At 38.0% G+C, this 22,035-nt stretch overlaps 1 protein-coding gene across 3 annotated transcripts; it reads right to left on the bottom strand.

Moving 5' to 3' along the window:
* Nucleotides 1-709: 709 nt before the first annotated feature.
* Nucleotides 710-20,107, bottom strand: TRA2B (transformer 2 beta homolog). Of its 3 annotated transcripts, none has more exons than XM_026497147.4 (9): nucleotides 19,858-20,107; nucleotides 8,188-8,321; nucleotides 6,985-7,147; nucleotides 5,872-6,060; nucleotides 5,524-5,639; nucleotides 4,437-4,520; nucleotides 2,822-2,881; nucleotides 2,207-2,280; nucleotides 710-1,716 (listed from the first exon to the last, which is right to left on the bottom strand). In XM_026497147.4, the coding sequence occupies exons 1-9, from the start codon at nucleotides 19,891-19,893 to the stop codon at nucleotides 1,706-1,708; spliced, it is 867 nt and encodes a 288-aa protein (XP_026352932.1). In that variant the 5' UTR covers nucleotides 19,894-20,107; the 3' UTR covers nucleotides 710-1,705. The 3 variants fall into 3 exon arrangements, with proteins under 3 accessions (XP_026352932.1, XP_048070946.1, XP_026352941.1); XM_048214989.2 differs by lacking the exon at nucleotides 19,858-20,107 and adding an exon at nucleotides 13,287-13,562; XM_026497156.4 differs by lacking the exon at nucleotides 8,188-8,321 and having other exon boundaries at nucleotides 19,858-20,065.
* Between the last annotated feature and the right edge of the window lie 1,928 nt (nucleotides 20,108-22,035).

A 22,035-nucleotide genomic window follows, 5' to 3' on the forward strand; every position in this document is an offset into this window, starting at 1 on the left:
TGTATTTCTTACTACACATACTGTAATGCAAGAATAAAGAGGTTATCTTTGGGTAGGGGACCTCATTCAGCGAGACCTGCGCTGGATGCCTACAGTTCTCACCACTGCGTTAGTGCAGGCCTACCCTTCCCCCTAACAAGACAGCCTGTAAGTGGTACCATGTTCCTTCATGTACACGCTTATCACCACAAAACTAGAATTCATCTGGTTATCTGGAGTAGTGGCAGAATGGCATCATGAATCAAAGTACAGACTGGGATGGACATCTACCCACATCTGGATCCTGGCATTGCCATTTAATAGCTTTAGTTTAACTTAAGGAAAGTTACATCTCATGGCTGCTACAGACTAAATGAACTAATATATGTAAAGTGTTTTACAAAATACCTGGGACACACTAAATGATTTTGATACATTACCTGCCTATTGCATTTTCCCTTGAATTGGCCAACCTCAGGGCAGGTGTGGAGACTAGACCTTATTTAAGAGAACATCACCCAAATGAAGACAGTCACTCAAATACTCAACTCCCTTCTTAAATGTAGTTTCCAGGAACATACCATTAGCTGTTTAAAAAAAAAAAAACCAGCAAAAAGAATACATTTCAGCCCAAGGGATGCTGTACAAGAGACTAAAAACTATTTTTAAAAAACCCTCTAAGTATCAAGGTTAAAACAAAATCTTCTATGTCAACTGAGTTGTACCAGCCTTTTTACTCTTTTCATTTGCATTTATTTAAACACAGTTCTCAAAACATTTGAGTGAAATTGGGCTTCCTTTGGTAAGCAAAGGACCTGAAAATAATATTTAAAAAATGAACAGGCAAAGTCTTCAGTTCATCCACAACACAGGTGTAGTGTTCCCTTCTCTTTTCCCGAACTCTGAAGCACTCAGTTTTTTCCATAGTCTAAAAGCTAGAAGAACAAGAGTACATTTGTGGTGGAATGTATTGTCACTTGCTGATAACTAGTTGAAATACCATTATCCCCTTGTAACAGCTTTAAGAAATAGCCTTTTAAAGGCATACATTGTGTACCTCTTTTCTTATTCCCTGCTTTATATGATACAGATTACATAAAGGCTGACAAATCCACATTTATATAAGCATTAAGCATTGGCTGTATTGAAAGTTCTTTAGTTCTAATACTAGCAGTACAGGGTTACAGAGCATAATTTTTAACACTTAGTTGCAGGTATATTAAGTATAGTATGTTTTATGGATTGGAGGAAAATGGGTATTTTTGTCTCGAAATTTACTACTGACAACCTAATCTGAACAGTTTTGCTAAGCATTGATGTTAGAAAGAAAAGTAAAAACCAAACTTTATTGTTGCTTTTTACCATTTGGTAGCATTTTTACACACAGGCTTCGATCTTCAGAATACCCTGGATTCAGTAGAAAAACCTTTTAAATGAAGTTTTGTACAATAGAAACTTCTCAGCAGTCAAAATTTAGACTGTAAAAAAATACATGCAAAACATACTTTTCTGAAAACACTTAACTTTGAACAAAGCACCGAACTACACAAATGCAGAATGAAAACAGCATTTCAACTCCACCAAAAGTAGTCATCATAAAAGGTGTAAAAGTCACCTAACTTCACTAGGCACTGTTCACTTTTTAAACAGGAGACAATAAAAAATATTGTCCACAAACAATATCCCAACTCTAGGGTAGGTTTCAGAAAGTCTTCAACTTCATGCTTTAATAGCGACCTAGGAAGAAATAATAATCAGTCTTTCAGCACTGAAGAATATTTATCAAGTATACTTTCATGTTGAGACTTTTTAGACTATTCTACCATTACAAAATTCTATGCACCAGATTCTCTCCTGTGAAAAGGGTTACACTAGAAATCAAAGAACCAACACTGAAGAATAGAAATAACTGGGAAGTATAACTCAAATCCCAAGAGCTAAGGTTTTAAAGTCACCCAAATGTTTCCAGGCTGTATAAAAAATTGCAAGGCCACCTGAAAAGAAAAGCTACAAATGGTGACCAGAATATATCACACATTTACCATTTTAATTGGCAATGAGATTCCAAGGATTGTTTTCATATACTTCCTTGAACCGTACACACAAAAACCAAGGGTGGGTGGATTATAATATATAGATGAAACTACCCGAATTAACCCACTCTCTACCATAGTTTGATGACTTCAAGCCAGACTATTATAAAAATCGTAACAAGGTAAAAACTTACGAGGTGAGTATGATCGAGATCTAGAACGTGATCTGTATCCTCCACGACTATAGTAAGGAGAAGGTGACCGCCTTCTGTAAACAAATGCCAAGACTGTCTAAGACTCCATAGACTGAGGTTATAGACTAAATGACATACGAACATTGCAATAGTCATGGTATTTCAAAAGTCTGTTTTAGACAGTAAAACCATTAATCCCAAGCACACCCCAAATATTACTAGTGCTTCAAAGTGGTTAAAACTGACTTGAATATTAACTTGCTTACTGAGATGCTCTTTAAAGGCTAATAAAAATGCAGTAGTACAAGAAAACAGCTCTAAGGAATTAAAACTAATATTATGGATGCTTATCAATGACCTTAATTTATACTAACATCGCATATTAAGGTACAAAATGGGGCCAAGGAGTAGTTACCAGTATAAGCCCATTTCTGTAAACACACAAATGAAGTCATGGTTTTATTTCATGGGTTTCAGTTACAGTATTTTATGAATTTCATGCAATCCAATCTATATGATGCAATTTATAACTACCAAAATACTAGTAACCAAGTGTTTTTAAGGTGAGCCATTCTACCGTGCACAGTGTAGATTTAAAATCGTCTCCTGCCATACCTGTAAATTTGATCCCTGTCTTGAGCAGCTCTCCATCCTCCTCCTCCTCCACCTCCTCCTCTGTGAGGGCAGAAAACAAACACACATTTTTAAAAAAGTTTTAAAAAGAATACATTACTTATGCAGTAAAATCAGAACTCCCACAGAGAAGAGAAAGGTCATTTTTTTAAGTAATGTCATTAAAGCGCTAACTTTTGTCACCTTTTTTACGAACTGGCATAGAGCTCTCTCTGGTGGCTAAAATGAGTAACAGAACAAATTATACTTCTAAAGTAAATGCTCAACTGAATTAAAATAAAACCTGAAAGTGTAATCTTCCCAGCCTCCAGATTAATCCCTTAAAGTGCCAATTAACACACAAATGTTCTTTCAAAAATGCTGCACCATAGGGGGCGCCTGGGTGGTTCAATCATTAAGCATCTGCCTTTGGCTCAGGGCGTGATCCCAGAGTCCTGGGATCGAGCCTTACACAGGGCTCCTCCAGGAGCCTGCTTCTTCCTCTCCCACTCCCCCTGTGTTCCCTCTCTCGCTGGCTGTTTCTCTGTCAAATAAATAAAATCTTAAAAATAAATAAAATGCTGCACCATAGTGTCAGAAGCAAGCTTAAGGACTCACTTCCACAGATAATGGTTGACAAGCATCAACTTCTTTAAACATTCAAAACGGTATACAAAAAAAGACACCCACACCTCAATACCACACCAAAATAAGGCACCAAGGATAAGTGTTGTGGCCAATACTTATTGCACAATTTACATTTTCACAAGCAAGACAGGGTCTAAATTACCTGCGGCAGTTAAAATAGTTTTACTTCATTTTATATCCAAAACTATTTCTAACATATTTTCCTACTAACCCCTAAAAAAAAAAGGTTCAATCTTTCGGTAATTAAAAAACCTCTAGCCATTGTTATACCAAATTATTGCCTTTCGGCAATTATTTGGGCTCTTCCAAGACTTATTTTTCCTCTCTCCATTGCAGCATACATTAGAGACATCAAAAATGCTTCATAAAGCAGCGACTTTAAAAATGCAGCTTATGGGGGCGCCTGGGTGGCACAGCGGCGGTTAAGCGTCTGCCTTCGGCTCAGGGCGTGATCCCGGTGTTGTGGGATCGAGCCCCACATCAGGCTCCTCTGCTATGAGCCTGCTTCTTCCTCTCCCACTCCCCCTGCTTGTGTTCCCTCTCTCACTGGCTGTCTCTATCTCTGTCAAATAAATAAATAAAATCTTTTAAAAAAAAATGCAGCTTATGGAACTCATTTTAAGTACTAGTACAAAAAAATGAAAAATCTCAAGAATAGTCTATAATTCTGATTCCATTGCCATGCTCAAAACCAGGGATTTCAGTTGGTTTACAACTCGATGCTTAAAAAAAAAACACTATCCTATCATACTAATAAGTTAAACTGACTAGACACACAACCATAAAATCTAGTTCTAAACTCTAGCCCTACATTTCTTAGCATAAAATAGGATTAGTATAAAAATGATTTTATTAAACACTTAAAGTGTTTTTCAGGCCATGCCTTAAATTATGTTGCAACTGATTCAGGAGAAGAGATACTTTCCTTCAAATTTTTGGCAACTTAAATCTTGTATTATGGTTAACTTACCTGTATGATCTACTATAGTAGTCTCGATCATCATAGCCTCGATCATATCCTCTGTCATAGTAATCCCGACGGCGTGAGCTGCCACTATGAATAACATACCTTCGTAAGTATATTTCATCCGGTGAAATAGATTTTCACAGAATATCTTCATAAAATACCCTATGGCCTTTCCTATCTTCCTACGTACAACTTTGTTTAAAGCTGTTCAGACAACAGCAGCGGCATGGCTCATTTGGGTTCTGGGAGCCACAGCTGAGATCTAAGGACATGACTGGGCAACTGCTTCATGTATAATCTCTTTATCTCTTCTACTGGGCAAAATTACCTACTAATAACCACCTAATTATTAATTCACAAACAGGCCTTTTCTAATAGAAAAGTTAACTAGAAAAGGATTATTATTCCTATTTAAGATTTCACTGATATGGGATAAACATTGTCCTTTCTCTGTCCCCCTATAACAATGTACATAATAAATATATTTTAAAAATCTTTGGTTAAGGGACACACAATCTGCTAATTTGCTTTCCAAAGTCAATTTGTTAGGCACACGTATTTTCCTAGAGGAAAGGAAAATGAAATATATGGAAGAATGTGGTTTCCGGAATGGGAAAATCAAAAGACTTCAACTCAGAGCTTTTGATCAACAGAAACACTGGTGAGAATGATGACAAAGGAGACAAGTATCCTACCATAGTCCAATGTAAAAACTGTGTTTTCCACTCTGCTTAACGAAATCAAAAACTGAAAAATGCACAGGAGTAATATTTGTTATAAACCTGACTTTACCTATAATGGTTAAGAATTCATCATGATAAAAATGGTGTTATCAAGAACATTACCAAGCAAAGCCTTTCTGTATGATATGGTGGGATGTCATCTATCTTACTGTGCAGCACAAATACAAGGTTTCCATTGAATATATTCTTTTGAATAGCCTTACCCAGTTAAAAAAAAAAGAACAACGCAGGAAGAATAATTTGTACTGTGCCAGGACTGGATGAAATGTCAAAGGTGTTCCCCCCCTAGTACATAGTAGTTCTTAGAGAAAATGCACTCAGCCATCAATCTTATAAAATAAACTTACTAGGTAGGTCTCCCCATGTAAATTCCTGGTGTCGGGGTATGTGGTCTTTTTGTTATAGAGAAATCAACTCTGATTCTACGTCCATCAAGCTCCATTCCATTGGCACGCTCTTTTGCCTTTGAAAGATACATTAAGTTATTACATACACGCAGGACAAAGCCACAAACTATCCCATATAAGATATACTTTTGTAAATATTTACAAATAAGATATTTATAAGAAACTATAAATATATCCTATTTACAATATAAAAGCAAAAACTGTTCTTATCCAAGTTCATTAGTACTTGGGAGTTAGCAATAGTGACTATTTTAAAAAGAAAAAAAATCCAGGTTAACTTTTACTTACTTCCTTGGCATCATCCACATTTTCAAAATATACAAAGGCAAATCCTCTTGAACGTCTAGACTGCTGGTCATATACGATAGACACATCAGCAATGGGGCCATATTTAGAGAACACTTCTCTCAGATCTCTTTCGGTAGTGTACAAGCTCAATCCAAATACTCCAAGACAGCAGTTGGGATCAGGATTTGCCTAGAAATGGAAAAATAAATTTTAAACCTTAAAATTTATCATAAACCGAAGTTAAAAAAATACATAAATTACCCAAAATATCACTTATAAAGTAGATTTAAATAAACAATTAAAATTTAAAATCAGTATGTTATGGCAATAGCTGCAAGCATTTAAGAATGGGCAGAAAAGGAGCGCCTGAGTGGCTCAGTCAGTTAAGCACTGGACTCTTGATTTTAACTCAGGTCATGATCTCAGGGTTGAGATCAAGCCCAACGTTGGGCTCCACGCTGGCCATGGAGCCTGCTTAAGACCCCCCCCCCCTGCCAAAAATACTGCAAAGAGAATTTCAACCTCAGAATTAAATATGTGTGGGTGGGTGGGTGTGGGTGTGTGTGTGTAGGGAGGGGGAAATAGGGACTCATACTAGTGAATACCAAAACTGGTATTTTTGTGGGGGGAGATGCAGAGCAATTTGCCCAAAGGATTCACCTCCTAGGAATTTATTCTAGGAACAAGAATAATGAGAGTAGCATTATCTCCATAAGCCAGATGGAAAAACCATCTCAGGGAAGGCAAGCCTTACTGACACCTGAAATAAACTCCCTTAAAATTAAGTGGAAAAACCAAGAAACATTCTAAGAAGAGTATTAGAGCCAACCCAGAAAACTTCAGTAACATTAGTATGGTACATATGGATGGTAATGCACAATGGGGATTTTTTGATGAGCTGAGCTACACCACTGTCATAGTATTTTGCTTATGTGTAACTGATAGCCCAAATGTAGACCATTACATAAGAAATACCTTTTAAAGAAACTTATTTCAAAACACTAAAAAGTCTCGAAAGAACTCTCACTGCTAAAAGTCTACTGTCAAATGTAATCAGTTCTTATTCTGAAACGAGAGATACAGTTCATTGCTTCAATTATTTTTTCACCTTACCCGATTCCCAACATGACGCCTGCGAGTAGACATGGGAGAATGACTGTGGCTATGCCGTCTTCGATAATCTCGACTGTAAGACCTGCTACGGGATCGTCTATGGGAGCGGGACCGAGATCTTGATCTTGTGTAATGCCTTCGAGAACTTCTTCTGGATCTAGACCTGTAAGACAAAGGCTTCAGGGTTATGACTGATACAGCTTTCAATTCTTCTAATAATCTAGAGTTAAACTCCGAAAGACAACACGATTCAGACATATATTAACATGAGACTGAGATATTTCTTCTGTATCTACAGTTATCTCAACTCTATTAAGAGCTCCAAACCACTACCCAGCTCTCTTCCATTTCTCAAGATAAAGGAGATCAAAAACATACTCAAGACCAATTAACACACTCAAAAATTTGATAATCATAAAACATGCAGCACTTCACACTAGCTTGATTTTCCCTCAGTATACCACCCTCTATTTTTCGGTCTTTCCCATTATGCCCACCATTCACTTAAGATAAAATCACCATCACCATAGTTTTCTCCAGCAGTGTTTTAAAACCAATCAATCGCTCTTAACTAGAGTCATATGAATTATTATCTAAACCAGAAAGGACACATTGTAAGAGAGAAAAGAGGTGCAGTTAATTATGCCTGACAAAAGGCATAAACTGGGGCTGTCCTGGGCAAACAAGGACGTATAGCCTACTCTTCACCAGCGTTTAAAAAAAAAAAAAAGTGCGCTCTATTAAGGTATTATTTTTGTTTTATACACACATGTATATAATATTAGACTACACCTATTTATCAAGAATTGCAGTTATGAAAGCCAATGTAATGTTCTGCAGTCTATTTGTCATACTTAAAACCCATAGTGAATCCTTACAATTCTGAAGAACTAGTACTATTACTAACTGCCTTTTAAAGATAAGGAAGCTAAAGTGGAAAAAGGTTAAGTAATCTGCCCAAGCCAGAAAAAATAGAGGTAAGATTTGAACCCTAACGCCAAAAGCCCAGGCTCTTAACCACTTAGTCTTCTGTCCCAGAACTTACAATTAAGTACATTGCTAGTACGAATATTAAATAAGCCAGTACGAATATTAAATAAGCCAACAAATGATCTAACCCTCTCTATCTTCCTAATTTACAAAGCACACACCAATTTCAAAGCTAAGAGAAACAGAAGAAAATCCCAAGACAGTCTTTCTTACCTAGATTCAGATCTGGACCTGGACTTTGATCTGGAACGCCTGGAATCTTCCTTGGAGCGAGACCTTGCAGGGGTATGCCTTGCAGATTTCCCAGATCCATGAGCACTTCCACTTCTGGAAGCAGAACGGGATTCCTACACGTAGATGTCAAAAGTTTAATTTGTATACTTTCTGGGCAACTTTAAAAACAAATAAGCTGCTGTGAGATAAATGGTGAGGGAAAGCAATCCCCTTCCAAGATAAGAAAACATAGGTAAGGGCAGGAACTGAATATACCTGGTATATTTACATTGCTCCAACTGACATAAGCCAATTAACTTGAACTTCCACCTTTTCTGGAGCAGGGATGAGAGTTAACTGACCCCACTCTCTTCAAAAAGGGGCGCCAAAGCCAAGCAGTTAAGGGAACTGTCCAAGGATTGTGTTTTGGGACTGTTACTCCATAAAGACTAGGGTGAGAAAGAATCTTATTAACTATGACACCTATACCTTATACCTATATTTCAATCAAGTTGCCATCAATAAAACAAAACCCTATGAAATTCATAAAACTTACTTTTAAAATGCCTTTTTTTTTTCCATAAGACCTCACCTTCTCAAGTTTTATTTATTGTTGAGTGGGAAAGAGGCAAGGACAATCTCTTTCAAGTCCTAGCAAAAGGCAGAAACCTAGTGGAAAGCAAGGACCAGCCTGAAGGACACTAAACCCTATTCCATCTAACCATGGTGGGAGGCCCCTAAGAATCTCAAATCAACCAAAAGGAGGCAGAGCAGAAAGGCAGTGAACTGTGCAGAAGGAAGAGCAGAGAGAGTGCCAGAGATCTACAGCTTCCTTGGCTAAATGGAGATGAACCAGGGCAAACTGATGGGGATCTAGGAATAAGTAGCTATATAGGTTACATAAAGGACCTATTAAAACCAGAACAGATTAAATAAGGAGCTCCTATCAAGGTCCACTAAGGGAGGGAGTTCAGAATTGTATGTAAAAACCAAAGTCGTAGGTACATACTATATAGCCATAGCTTTCCCAATCAAAACTAGACTACCTAGTAGGTAAGTGGCACAGTAAGGAAAATCTCTAAAGAATCCAGCAAAAGAACGGGGAAACGGTAACTGGCTCATCAGTGAGTCAAAAAATACAATCAACTCATAAGCAGAAAAGACATACATATGAAGTAATGGAACCAAGGAAATATTCTGCCAAGGCACCAAAACAGAAGCAGCAGATTAAGAGATTAAGAGAACAGACCCACTCAGTCTGATAGCAAAGACCACATTATTTTAGGTTCCAACCAAAGGCAAATTAAAAGGCATAAAGTCTAGTGAGTCTTTCCACCCAAGATAGAGCAGAAATGGCCAGACCCAAAAGGAACCATAACATTACAGTAACTCATCCTAAGAGTAAGACTCAGTGCTGAAACTACTGGATAAAAGTTACCACCGGAGACCTCCCTGTGTAGTAAACTTTCAGAATATTCTGGCCATTCTTGAAAGGATAGAATAGGATTTTAAATTATAGCTACAGCCTTTTAAGATTATGTTCCGTGATCTACAGCATAACAGGAGAAAATGTGGCTCAGGGAAAAAAAATTCTATGCAATACAGAAGAAACTTAAGCTTTAAGTTTAAAACAGGAAAGAGTAACTCAACCAGTAAAACGAGTTCTGGTCTCTAGGCCTGAAAGAACTCTAGAAACTTTCCAGTAAGATTTCAGTCATTATAAAACACGGTGTGAAGGGACAGGAAATGTGACAGCCCCCCATGAGTTGACTGTAAAAAGGTTCGGTTCAAAGAAAAAGATGGTACTGCTATTAGTGAGAACAGCTACCTTTAACAAGGAATGGTTAGAGGGTGTACTGCAGCTTTGGGGACCCCAATTAACAATCTCTTGGCATTCTCTGGCAAATATTCTGCACACTGAGACATTTAAAAGTACAATACACCTCCCTCCCTTGAACAAAGAAGTTCTCAAAAAATAGGGGTGTGGTTTTGGACATCTTTACCACAGGCAAAAGCTAACCTAGAAAAGAAAATAGAAAAAGGGACCCCAAAAGTGAACTGCCTTCGTTTATTTCAATGCTAATAAAGATTATTTTCATGGAATGACTACAGCTTTTAATGGAAACCAAAGAAAACAATTTACACTGGAAAGGAGAGCTGAATATGCTCACAATAACAACTCACAGTAAGAACTAAAAGATTACCAATAAAGTATTTAACAATTCAGTCAGCCTAGGGATCGGAATATAAGGGAAGAAACGGTAGAAAAGTCAGGATCTCTTTGTAAAGCCTCTTGCTTCATTAAAAAGAAAAACCTTATTCTAACCTGCTTTACCAGTCTGCCCACTGGGAAGAGACTACTTTTAGCCTAGCAGACCAAGAGTCAAAGATACAGTATCTGTGAAATTATTAAGTCTTTCCCCTCAGCCTCTAAAACTAACTGGCTATATGCATATATATTTTGTAAGCAATCATTTCTTAGGCACCAGCCAGAATGCAAAGATTTTCCCTTTCATGCGGATGTTTGGTGAGGCTAATACCTAAACAATGCCTCCACCACCTCCTACCTTTCTTGTCAGGGATGTTTCTTAAAGAAGTGAAACCCCTTTTTGTAGTTATGCTGCCCATTAGCTGGTTTGGAAATACATATTCAAGGAAATTTAGACTGTCCAGAAGAAATGAGACCTAAAATTATTAGCCAAATCTAAAAACAAAGTTAACTTTAAACCTTAATCCATGGGCAAATCTACAAAGCCAGTTGGGAAAGCCTCCACACAAAGAAAACAGAGTCCACTCTTAGGGCTAAAAAATTTTACGTGTCAACGCATTAAAACCCTACCAAAAACACTACTCTGGACCTTCAATACCTCAAAGAAAAGGATCATGAACTTAAATATAAATAACAAAGCCAAATAATTTCCTGAATCAAGTTTTCCTAGATTAATCTTAGTCATACACTAATAATATACAACTTAAAAGGAGCACGTCAGAAAAAAACTATTTCAAGCCTTTCGACAAAATAATCATCTCCACCCTACTCTGAGAATGGCACTATCTTAGAAAAACTTTTTGAAAGAGATAAAGGAAGTGGAAACCATCTGGAACCACCAAATCACTAAGGTTTCTCCTGTATTATTTTAGAACTAGATGCAGTAAATTAGGTTCTGAACAGTGGCTCTTAAACAGAGATATACAGTAAACCTACACAGTATTTAAGAATACAGGTCCCTAAACTAGAGCTCATTTTAGTTAACTCAAGCTGGTCTTCTACATTTCTCAGAAGCACCCTACATATTCATGATGCTAATTAAGTCTCAATGACTTATTCAATTTCAGAGTTTTATGCTTCCTATTGATTTTCCTTGGCAAAAGCATCTTCTTGGAACCTTATTTCTCTCATTTTCTTTGCTCCACCTGCCTCAAGACAAGAGACCTATCTCCCTCTTACCTCCCCAATAGCCAGGGTGGGGGTTAGAGGAGGAAGATACTTTGGCCAACAGGTGGTGGGGAAAAACCCTGAATGGATGGGATGGTCCACCAGTATCAGTGTTTAGTTTCACCATACATCTATCCAGCTTAGGCCATATAATCAAATTCCAAACTGCTTTCCTTCCATTTAGAGGCTTAAGAGTTCTTTCCTCTTTTGGACCCCAAGAACCTTTCAGGTCTCCTGATAAAAGAACCCATGGACTTGAAATAGAATATCCATTCACATCTCTTACCTCACCTCTCTGCCTAATCTGTAAGTAATTCAGAATGCAAAATGAACATTAACTTAATGTTATTAGTTTATACATGGCAAAAAATTTTACAAACCAGTAATTGGGACAAAACCAAAGCTGGAAACTACTATAAACAGGAATAATTTTCTTCTCCTTGCAAAACACAGAATTGTAAAACACGAATTTCACATCGACAGCTGGCCCTAAAACCCCAGAAAACAGATCCTCTTAGAAATGTCATTTAAGCCACTTTTTCCAAGAGCTGGAAGATCGGACAACTCTCAGAGAAAGTTTTTTTTAGGTTGTCTTCATTTCAGGAAGGAGAAGTGATACCCCTGGCTTTCCCAACAGGCCCAACTGTTGGTTAGCTACCACTGGTTATTATTTTGACACATATACTTGTCCCATCCAACTGAAAGTATCATTACACTGATCATCTGTTTCTTTTATTCAACTAAAAGAAAACACACAGATGGGGAAATTATCGAACTTGGAGGTTTCTTTTTCCCAAGTAGTGGGAGCGGGGAACCAGAGTAAAGCTACTTTATAATCTATACCTCTCACATCATTCTAACAGTTAAGTGTTAATAGCAGAAAATGAGAAAAGGGAACAAAGCTGTTTTCTGAATAAAGCACCTACCACTATTGCCACTTTGGAGTCAGAGATCCTGTTCACTTGTGTGACCCACCTCAGTTCTAAGATAAACTATTTTTTTAAAGCAGTAATCCTAGCCATTCACAGCTGGAAAAGGCATTAAACAGGAAAGAATTAAGAATCATTCTTGTGAATTTAGAACCTGCACCTTGAAAGGTAGGGCCTAATTGGTCATAGCTTTCCACTATGCCATCTGGAAAGAAAATATTTTCATAAACGCCAAAAGGAGCTAACTATCCTCTTCACTGGTTTGCTTCAATTTTGAAGGTTCCATTCTATAACCATCCTGGTGACATTCTTTAAAAAACTATGACAAACACAGAAAATATTCTACTATACATTGTTCAGTACTGAAGCATAGGGGGTCAGTGAATTTTAAGAGTCCATGGAGGTGGCACAAACCACCAATTCCAACTCTGGAGGTACTCGCTCATACTCCAGGACCAGCAGAGTTAGATGAAAAAATCTAGAGGGACAATATGAAGCCAACTGTTACCCATGCTGGAGAGCTCATTCCTGCCTCATGTTTGACTACAAAGGGTTATTATTTTTTTAAATTGCATTTCAATCATTTGACTAAGAAGTTAAAATTAGAATTACCTAATTTAAACGTTTCCCCTGGAAGGCACTTCTTTGCCCTGTATATATTTTCTTCTATTAAACAAATAATGCATGCATGTTTAGCAAAATATACAGGGACACATAAACAGACTAGTAATTACTTAGCGTAGTGCTTTCTGATTCCAGATTACTTCTTATCTTAACTTCATTTTTATTTCTTTTCTTCATTCTTCCGTTTCAAATTCTGACTTCTTTCATCTTCCCCACTTCACACAAATTGCTCAATATTCTACAAGTGGGACTTCTGGTCTGATAATTAGCATGCATTCTTTCTTTTATTTTTTCAAATTTCAGCTTCACTTATTCCTGAGCTTCAAATACTCATTTATAAAACTTGTCAAATGACGACTTCCGCATTTTCCTTCTTCAACATTAACCTTAATAGAAAAAGAACAGGATGAAGATATTTTAAAACTCCAGGATAAAATCCAGTGCCAAAACTGAAACTAGAAAAAAAAAATCCCTTTTTTGGATTTAAAAAAAAAAAAAAAACCTAAAATATGCAGCTCAAAAACCTGAAACTAGCTTCCTGTTGGTTCTAAAATATATAAGGTAATCAACCTCAGTTGTCTACTCCAAATAGATCTGTATCATGCTTAAGTTTAATTCGAAGTGCTCAACTGAACATTTGCTGTTCATCTAACATTTAAGAACTTTAATTACAATTCACACTTCTTACTTATTGTATTCATCAATAGAAAATGTTAAGTGTCAAAGCACATCTCTAGTCAAAAAGTGACACATTAATACAAAAGTGCAAGAAAGGAAAGCACGGACAATTCATTTGTACAGTGATGACAAGGCTCAGGGTTGGAGGCTTACAACTTGTGACTTGTCTAGATAATAAAGAAATGTATTTAATGTCACACATTTTTGTACTGCATATTTAAAGAGCTCTGAGAAGACAGTGTCAGGGAAATCAGAAAATTTGGACTAAAGTGCTCAAAACCCACCCCTAGAAAGCTGCTCTAGTGACATTTTAGAATATGAAAGTTTCAACTACTAAATTTAGCACTAAAATCATAAAAAGACAAAATCAAGTCAACCAACTACTATGTCCAAGTAGCTATGAAGGAAAGCAGAACAAACTTGAATCCAGCAGTGGTGTTTTCCAAGAATTTTTTAAAATTCCCCCTCAATGAACAAAGTACTAAAATCTTCTGCAGTCCAAAGGAGAAATCCTACTTTTTAAGGTGGCAATATTGGGAGAAAATTATAGCTCACCTCCTGAAATTATTCAAAAAACTCAACATCACTTAACAGATTATAATAAAGTATAAAAGTGTATGTTGAACACCCTGAACAAAATAAATAGTCCTCACAAAACATCCTCGTTCTCCTTGTCCTGAACTTCACCTTAGGATCTTTCATTTGTCAACAATTTCCTCTCTACTAGTTTTATTTTCTGTTGGGGTGATTGGGTTTAAAGGTTTCTTTAAAAAAAAAAAAAAAAAAAGAAAGAAAGAAAGAAAAAGGAAAAAGTCCTTATAAATCTGTCTGGATATAAAGACAACCATGGCTATCATGGGAAGTGTTGTGATGTCTTTCCTAAGAAAGCACAATTTTCAGTCTAGTTTTTTTTTTTTGAAAGTCAATTATTGTTTAATCCAGGAAAAATTTTAAATAGCTTTTTATTTAAGGGAGTCATAGTAATTGATTTTCTTTTAATATCCATCACTAAAATGTAATGGGAATCTTTGCTGGCAGCACAAATGTAATCGTGGAATCAGAATGCCCAAGCAGGTTTCCTCTTTACGGCCTCCTAAAGATAACATACAGATACAGGGCTTAGATGCAGAAGATACTAGAATGGAGGCCAAAGCTCTCTAGGTATTGGAACTTTTCAATATGGATGCCTTCCTGCTTTTCTTGTATTACCCCTTCCCAACCATCTTCCTCCTTTTATATTCGAAGATCAAAACATGCCGCTAGATAATGTAAATATTAGGTTTATTCAACTCAACTACTAAGCTCAAGTGGCCACTTTAATAAAACCAGATGACCAACGATTGGGCTAATGTTATTCTCCATTTGGTTAAGAGATCCTACTTAGAAATAAGCAAAAACTTCTCCCATCACACAATTTTTGTTAAAAAACAATTCAAGGGATTTTGGCTAGGATTCAAATAACATTAAAAACATGTACAAACTCCACAGGTTGCTGACAAGGTAATATCTTAAAAATTGAAACGGCAAAGAAAAAGTTTATCCTGCTAGAAATATAAAGGTTAATGCTCGCATCGATGGACTATTTTATTTTTCTGTAGTCGAACTTTACCCGAAGGTTGGGTGGAGAAAAATCTTCAAAAGACTGAGAAAAATCCCCGGGGGTAGGGTGGCACCCCCTCATCCAGACTTGCCTACATCAGTTGTAAGCCCACCTCTTGCATCAATAATACAGACTCTGAAAAGGAGGGCCTCACGCACGCTGCACTATCGGGCAATCTACGTTGATCAAAGTAGCAATCTGAAAATAACCTCCACAACCTAATTCAAAAAGATTTTGGGGAATTTGAAAAGTCTAATTTACTATAGTGAAAAACTTTTTCTGGGCTTGCTTAAAAACAAGACTAAGTGACAATAATACCTGAAATTCAATGCAACCCATACCCCAAAAAACTAAGTTGGGTAAAAACACTTAAAATTTCCTACACTTCAATCACCATCCCTTCTAAAAAAAGAATTACGAATGAAAACTGATCACCATAAATAACACAGACTGCTAAGGCTCAAAAAATACACCCATTTGTAGCTCTGTCCTTCTCTTGGGCAAAATGTGAACTATGAAAATGTTAAATACTTATTACTTAGGTTTTGGGCTTTATTGGAGATAAAGGGGGAAAAGGTAAATGCTATTAACATTAACATCTCTCACCACCTGAATTCCTCTTTAATCTTTTGACAAAACCAGAGTACTTACCTTGTAATCACTTGTAATTTCAGTTTGAAAATGCCACCTTCTAGTTCCAGACAACATCCACAACATTAAACATTCTTAGTTAAAACCAAGAAAAATATTCTTCAACCTGGTTTCTTCAAGAGACTCGTACCTAACCAGACTCACAGTGAAACAATGCAAACTATTTCCTCCCACTGGACATTAATTCAATCCTTTATTAAAGGAATTGGTGCGATGGCTGTTAATTCTTTAGAAAGAAATAGATTGAGATGTTTCAGTATTTGAAAATCAGAATTCAGAGTTAGGGGCTAAAAACGAATACAGAAAGACAACCCAAGATTAAGCAGAAGACAAAAACTGCAGAAATCTGAAAAGGAGTTTGATGGGATGGTATCCAGATGCTATTCATCTCCATAAAGAATAAGATTAAAGATAATATATCTACATTGCAAACATTATTTCTACAAAAACTATAGCCCATATTCTACCAGAAATTTTCTTAAAACTGCTTGCTCTTTGTAATCCTAACAGCAGGACAAAAATCAAAACCACCTGGTTCATACAACAGTGTTTCCTTAGTTTCTGTATTCTCTACGTATAGATGTATTTGTAGAATCTAAAGAAATTACAATCATTAGGAGGGTAGAACATTAATCCAGTGCCAAGACCAAACACACAAACACTGCATACCCTAAATATTGTGACCGTTAGTGGGCCTTAAAGATTTACTACCCCCGAATATTACTATGCACCTCCAAACTTGCCACCAACTCGTTTATCGTATTCTTACTCGTCCAAATTGTGACATAGCTAAGAATACTTCCTTTTGCAAAGGTGCTGGTCAGCCCTTTCCCAAAAAATGTTTGCCAGCAATTTTTGGAAAGTACTGGAAGAGAACTGAATTTGAAGATGAAAAATGATTTTGCTCAGGTTTGGCTACATCAAGGAAATCAACTCTAAAGACAGATTTTAATTTAAACCTATCAACTTTCACATGAAAAAACCCACAAAGGTAAAAGCTACTCTGCCATAAAAAAGTGTGACGTGAACCACAAAAATTCTAGAACGTACCCTAAGTATGCATTTAAAGAGAGCTAAGGGGACACACTTAACCACAGTTCTAAGTGTCAATATATTCATTCAATAAGGGTGATCAAACAATTTACTGCACACATACACAACCAGTCTGTTTAGGAAAGGAACTTCTGAAGTCTAAAGAAATAAAAAAATACTTCTAGAACTATGCTGGAGCCAGGGGTACAGGAATGTCTGGATTCTGGACAGCAAAATTAAGTGGGGGATGGGGTAAGTTTGCAGGTGGGTGGGATTCCAGTCAAACCCAGGAGGTCTATGACAAGTGATTACATTAACAGTACCAATTAGGCTTGTATTAATGATTTACATTAATAGTTTGAAGTCTTTGAGGACCTAGAGTGGATTTAGAGTAATTTTTCAGGCTTCAGAGAAGCTATTCATACCAGTCATGTCCAAGATTATTACCCTGAATGCAACTTTTTCACTGTTTTCAGGCCCTTTCAAAAGCAAGTTTTTAGCCAATCAGGCCTGCCTGTTACGTACTTAGTCTTTTTATGGCATTGTATCTAATCTGTTCCATTACGCTTTAGGGTTTTGCCAGACGTTCTTTAGGAACCTCAACGTGTTTTTTGTTTAAAGGTCTATTCTAACCTCTTCAGGTTCCAATACACCAATTGGAAAGCAATCTACATACAAAATAAAATGCCTAATAAAACAACATGGAAGTATTCCACTACTTCAAAGTTTAGAAACCTTCTAGGATTCAAGACTCTTCCGTAAGAAAAAATACTGATTTCTAACATGCAGCTTGAAATTATTCTATAATTTTCCTTCCATAAGAATTTAGTGAATAGCTAACCTATGTGAACAAGATTGTGGAAAAAAAATAGGATATGTTTCACTACTAGAAAAAAAAATCAAAAATGTCTAATAATTGGGATGACGCCCCTTGAGCGGTCTCAAGCCAGGAACCCACTTCCAACAATTGTTTCCTCCCTTATGTAAAATACGCCAATTTATTTCTGGACAATTTTCATCTTCACAAGCACACCATTTCAAGTAACTTATTCAGGCATATTCAAATGAGAGCGCTTCTATTTAGAAACTAGCCATTTTGTATTCTCTCAGCGCAAAAAGTACTAATTGTTTAGAAAATGGGAAGACTTAAATTTCTCATTTGCTTTCCGGTACAAACTCCAGTGACTAGTTTCAACAGTATAGTCAACTGGTAGAATCAGAAATCACAGCTTTAACAATCTGTGGGCTCAATCCAAACTTTCTTACCATAAGAAAGCAAGGGCTTAAAAACAATGGTACACGCGACGGTGACGGTGTCATCAATCTTCTTAGAGAAAACTGTAAAAAGCCGATATTCCTCTGAACAGGTGAAGCCTGGTTATTTCAAACTAAATCAATCAGATTTGTCTCTACAGTTACACAGTAAGTTCAACAACGTTCCAGGAGCTAAGACAGGAATTAAAAAAAAAAAAAAAAAGCCCTCCCAATGAAGGGCCCCAAATCTATTTTATAGGAGTTTGCTTGCGAATATATTTGAACAGATTTACCTGACGACTGCTACTCAGATCTTAGGATGGCACTAGGAGAAAGGGAAAACCTAACAGGTCAACTGTAAAAGAAGCCAACTTATTCCTATCAAGTTAAAAAATTGAATTCTACGGTGCTTTTTATTAACCTCCTTCTAAGAAATTCTCCATAACCTCCAAAATGTGCAAGATTCTGACAAGTTTCGTATTTTGCTTCTTCATTAATACCCACAGGCTTGCAACCAAGCTTTGCATCACGCTTTTTAAGTCCGGAAACGGTCTTATTCCTGCAATTTAATTAACCTCCACCGAACTCCACATCTGGGAGGTGGAGACTCAGAGTAAAAGTGTACCAACACAGGTTGTGGTTCACAGAATTAGAATGCCTCAAAACAAAGGAAATAACGGCGCCATAAACCGTTGCCCGCCAGTTTCTTCTACACAATCCCGTGAAAAATATCCACTCCATGAAACAAGAAAAGCTCTGTGGCCTCGGGGTCTAATCCACTGGATGCTCTGAGAACGATTTTTCGTTTGAAAGCACTCTCGGCATTGAAGAAAAGCACTCCATTTAGGCCAAACACAAAGCCCGCGCGATCTCCTTGTAACGGGCCCAGAACTTGTCTACCTCGGATTAGTTTCCCCCACCCTAAAAGAGGCCCCCAAGAACACCCTAGATTCCGTCTTTCCAGGGTCCATAAAACGATCCTTTCTTAAACTAAACACCTGGCGAAAACCCCAAGAGAACGCTGCCCTTCTTTCTCCACCCCCACGCGGCCCTGTGAGGCGCGGGCCCGCCTTGACGCGCGGCTTCTCCGCCATTTTGTGCCTCTGGCAGCGCGCCCGGCTCGCCAGCCCAAGATGGCGGCAGCGAGGCTTCGCAGGAGAGCAACGGCGAAATGAGATACCGCTCCCCTCCCCCAACACCAAGGGGACGCAGCGGCCATTTTTAATCTTTTCCCCTCTTCTAACGGAAAAAACCCGCCGTCTCGAGTAGGGGGCCACATAAACTCGCCGGTGGCCTACTTAACGACTAAAGACACTCTCCGCAAGGGCTTTTTAACCCCAACTCCCATGCTTCCCAGCCTCAGACTTCGGAGCCGAAATCGCCCGTCTCCAGGTCCGAGGGCGACGGGCCTGGGAAGAGATGAAAGCTGGGTCCACACGGCCGCCCCCTGCACCACCTCTACGTACCCGCTCGCCGTAGTTCTGCTCGCCGCTGTCGCTCATGACTCCTAGGTGCTGCCGCCGCTCGACGTGCTTCAATCGAAGCTGCCAACCTCTTGCGCCTTCTATACGGAGGCTCCGCCGCAGCCTCACAGAACGCGCAGGTTCCCGAGCCGCTGAGTACCGAAGCGCTCCGCACCGCCTCCGCACGGGCTCTAAGTCTGCCGGACGTGACGCGGCGCTCCTTAACCCGGCCCCTCCCCCTTTCAGAACGCGCGCTTTCTTGGCTCCGCCCCTCCGCTCTTGGCCTTCCCTTTCTAGCAGTGGCGCGTCCGGAACCGGACGTGACGTACGTCCCGCAGCTCGCCGGGCCCTGCCCACCAACTCTGAGTCTCAGTGAGGCGGGAAAGTCAGGGTGCTGGCCGGCCTTCCCTTGTGATTGGTAGTCGCTAAGGGGTGCAGCGATGTCACTGGCCTCACCCGAATCTCTTCTGGAATTTTCCAGGGAAACCGGCCTGGCCATGAGAGGGAGGAGATGCCCTTTTCTCCCATCCTTGATTCCGTTATTAATTTTTGTCTTTTTTTGTGTCTTCCCTTGGTTGGAGAGGGCGGCTATCCCTATACTGGGTCCCATGCCTTACTTTTTATTTAACTTCAATCGTGGATGCTTCCTTCCTGGAAAAGAAAAAAAAACCTTCATTTGAACACCTATTAAGTGCCCAAGCATTATGTGAGTACTTGATGTGCTGAAATTAGACACAGTCTCTATTCTGAAAAAGTTAGTGGTCTAGTAAGGGGGAACCATTAAACACATGTATAAACTATGATTTTAAGCGCTAGAGGTATCTACTATAATGATGTCACAGGAGGGATGATTAATTCATTAATCACTCAACAGCATGATACACAGCGGATTCTTGAACAACATGGGTTCGAACTGCTCTGGTCCACTTGTACTTTTTTTTTTTTTTATATATATAAATATAGGACTGTACTGTCCAGACCTTATCCTCTGCACCTGTCATTTCCCCACCCATTAAAAAAGAAATATAGTACCTGGCTGGTGAGGTACTTTGGTACCTGTAAAGAGCATTTGATTTTTTTTTAAAACAGCTTTACTAAGATATAATTCACATACCATGCAATGCTCCCATTTAAAGTGAACAATTCAAATGTTTTTTATTGTATTTACTGAACTGTGCAAGCATCACTGCAATTTTAAAAGTTTCATCACCCCTAAAAAGAAATCTGTACTCATTAATAGTCATTGTACATCTCCCTCTACACCCTCCTCCTGGAACCCTCCTACCTCTACGGAATCTGAAATCTACTTTGTCTCTATGGTTTTGCTTATTTTGAACCTTTCATATAAATGGAATAATATGAAGTCCTTTGTGATTGGCTTCCTTACTTCAATGTGATGTTTCCAAGGTTATTCTATGTTGTAGCATGTATCAGTATTTCATTCTTTTTTATTAGTGAATAATACTTTATTATATAGTTATATCACATTTTATTTATTCATTCATCAGTTGATAGACTTTTGCACCCAAAAGCACATTTTTCCACGTTTTAGCTATTATGAATAATAATAGCTGCTGCTTTGAGTATTCATGTACAAGTTTTTGCCTGAACATACATTTTCAGTTATTTTGGGGATATACCTAGGGGTGGAATTGCTGGGTTTTATGGTACCTCTATGTTTAACTTTTTGAGGAACTGCCATTTAATTCTAGCTACCCTAATGAGTGTGAAATGGTATCTCTTTGTGGTTTTGATTTGCATTTTCCTAATAATGATGTTGAGCATCTTTTCATGTGTTTATCAATCATGTGTAGATCTTCTCTGGAGAGATGTCTATTCAGACATCTATTCAGATGTCTTGCCCACTTTTAGTTGGGTCATCAATATTTTTATTATTGAGTTGTAAGAATTGGCAATTTGATTCTTACTTGGTACAGCATCAGTATTTAAGGCACCTGAGACCCAGAGGTTTGGTGATGACTCAAGGTGACAGTTGTCCTTTTTTAACATATTCTCTAGAGCCATCCTCAATTGTTTTCATGGTTTCAATCAGTGACCTACATGCTGCTGGCTTCCAATTTTATATTTACACCTTTGAACACCCCCCTCAGTTTTGTGCTTAAATTCCTGTTGCCTGCTTAAATTTTTACCTGGATATTTCAGAGGCTTATAGGAATTAAC

The sequence above is a fragment of the Ursus arctos genome, unplaced genomic scaffold, assembly GCF_023065955.2.
Source record: "Ursus arctos isolate Adak ecotype North America unplaced genomic scaffold, UrsArc2.0 scaffold_4, whole genome shotgun sequence".
Lineage (NCBI taxonomy): Eukaryota > Metazoa > Chordata > Mammalia > Carnivora > Ursidae > Ursus > Ursus arctos.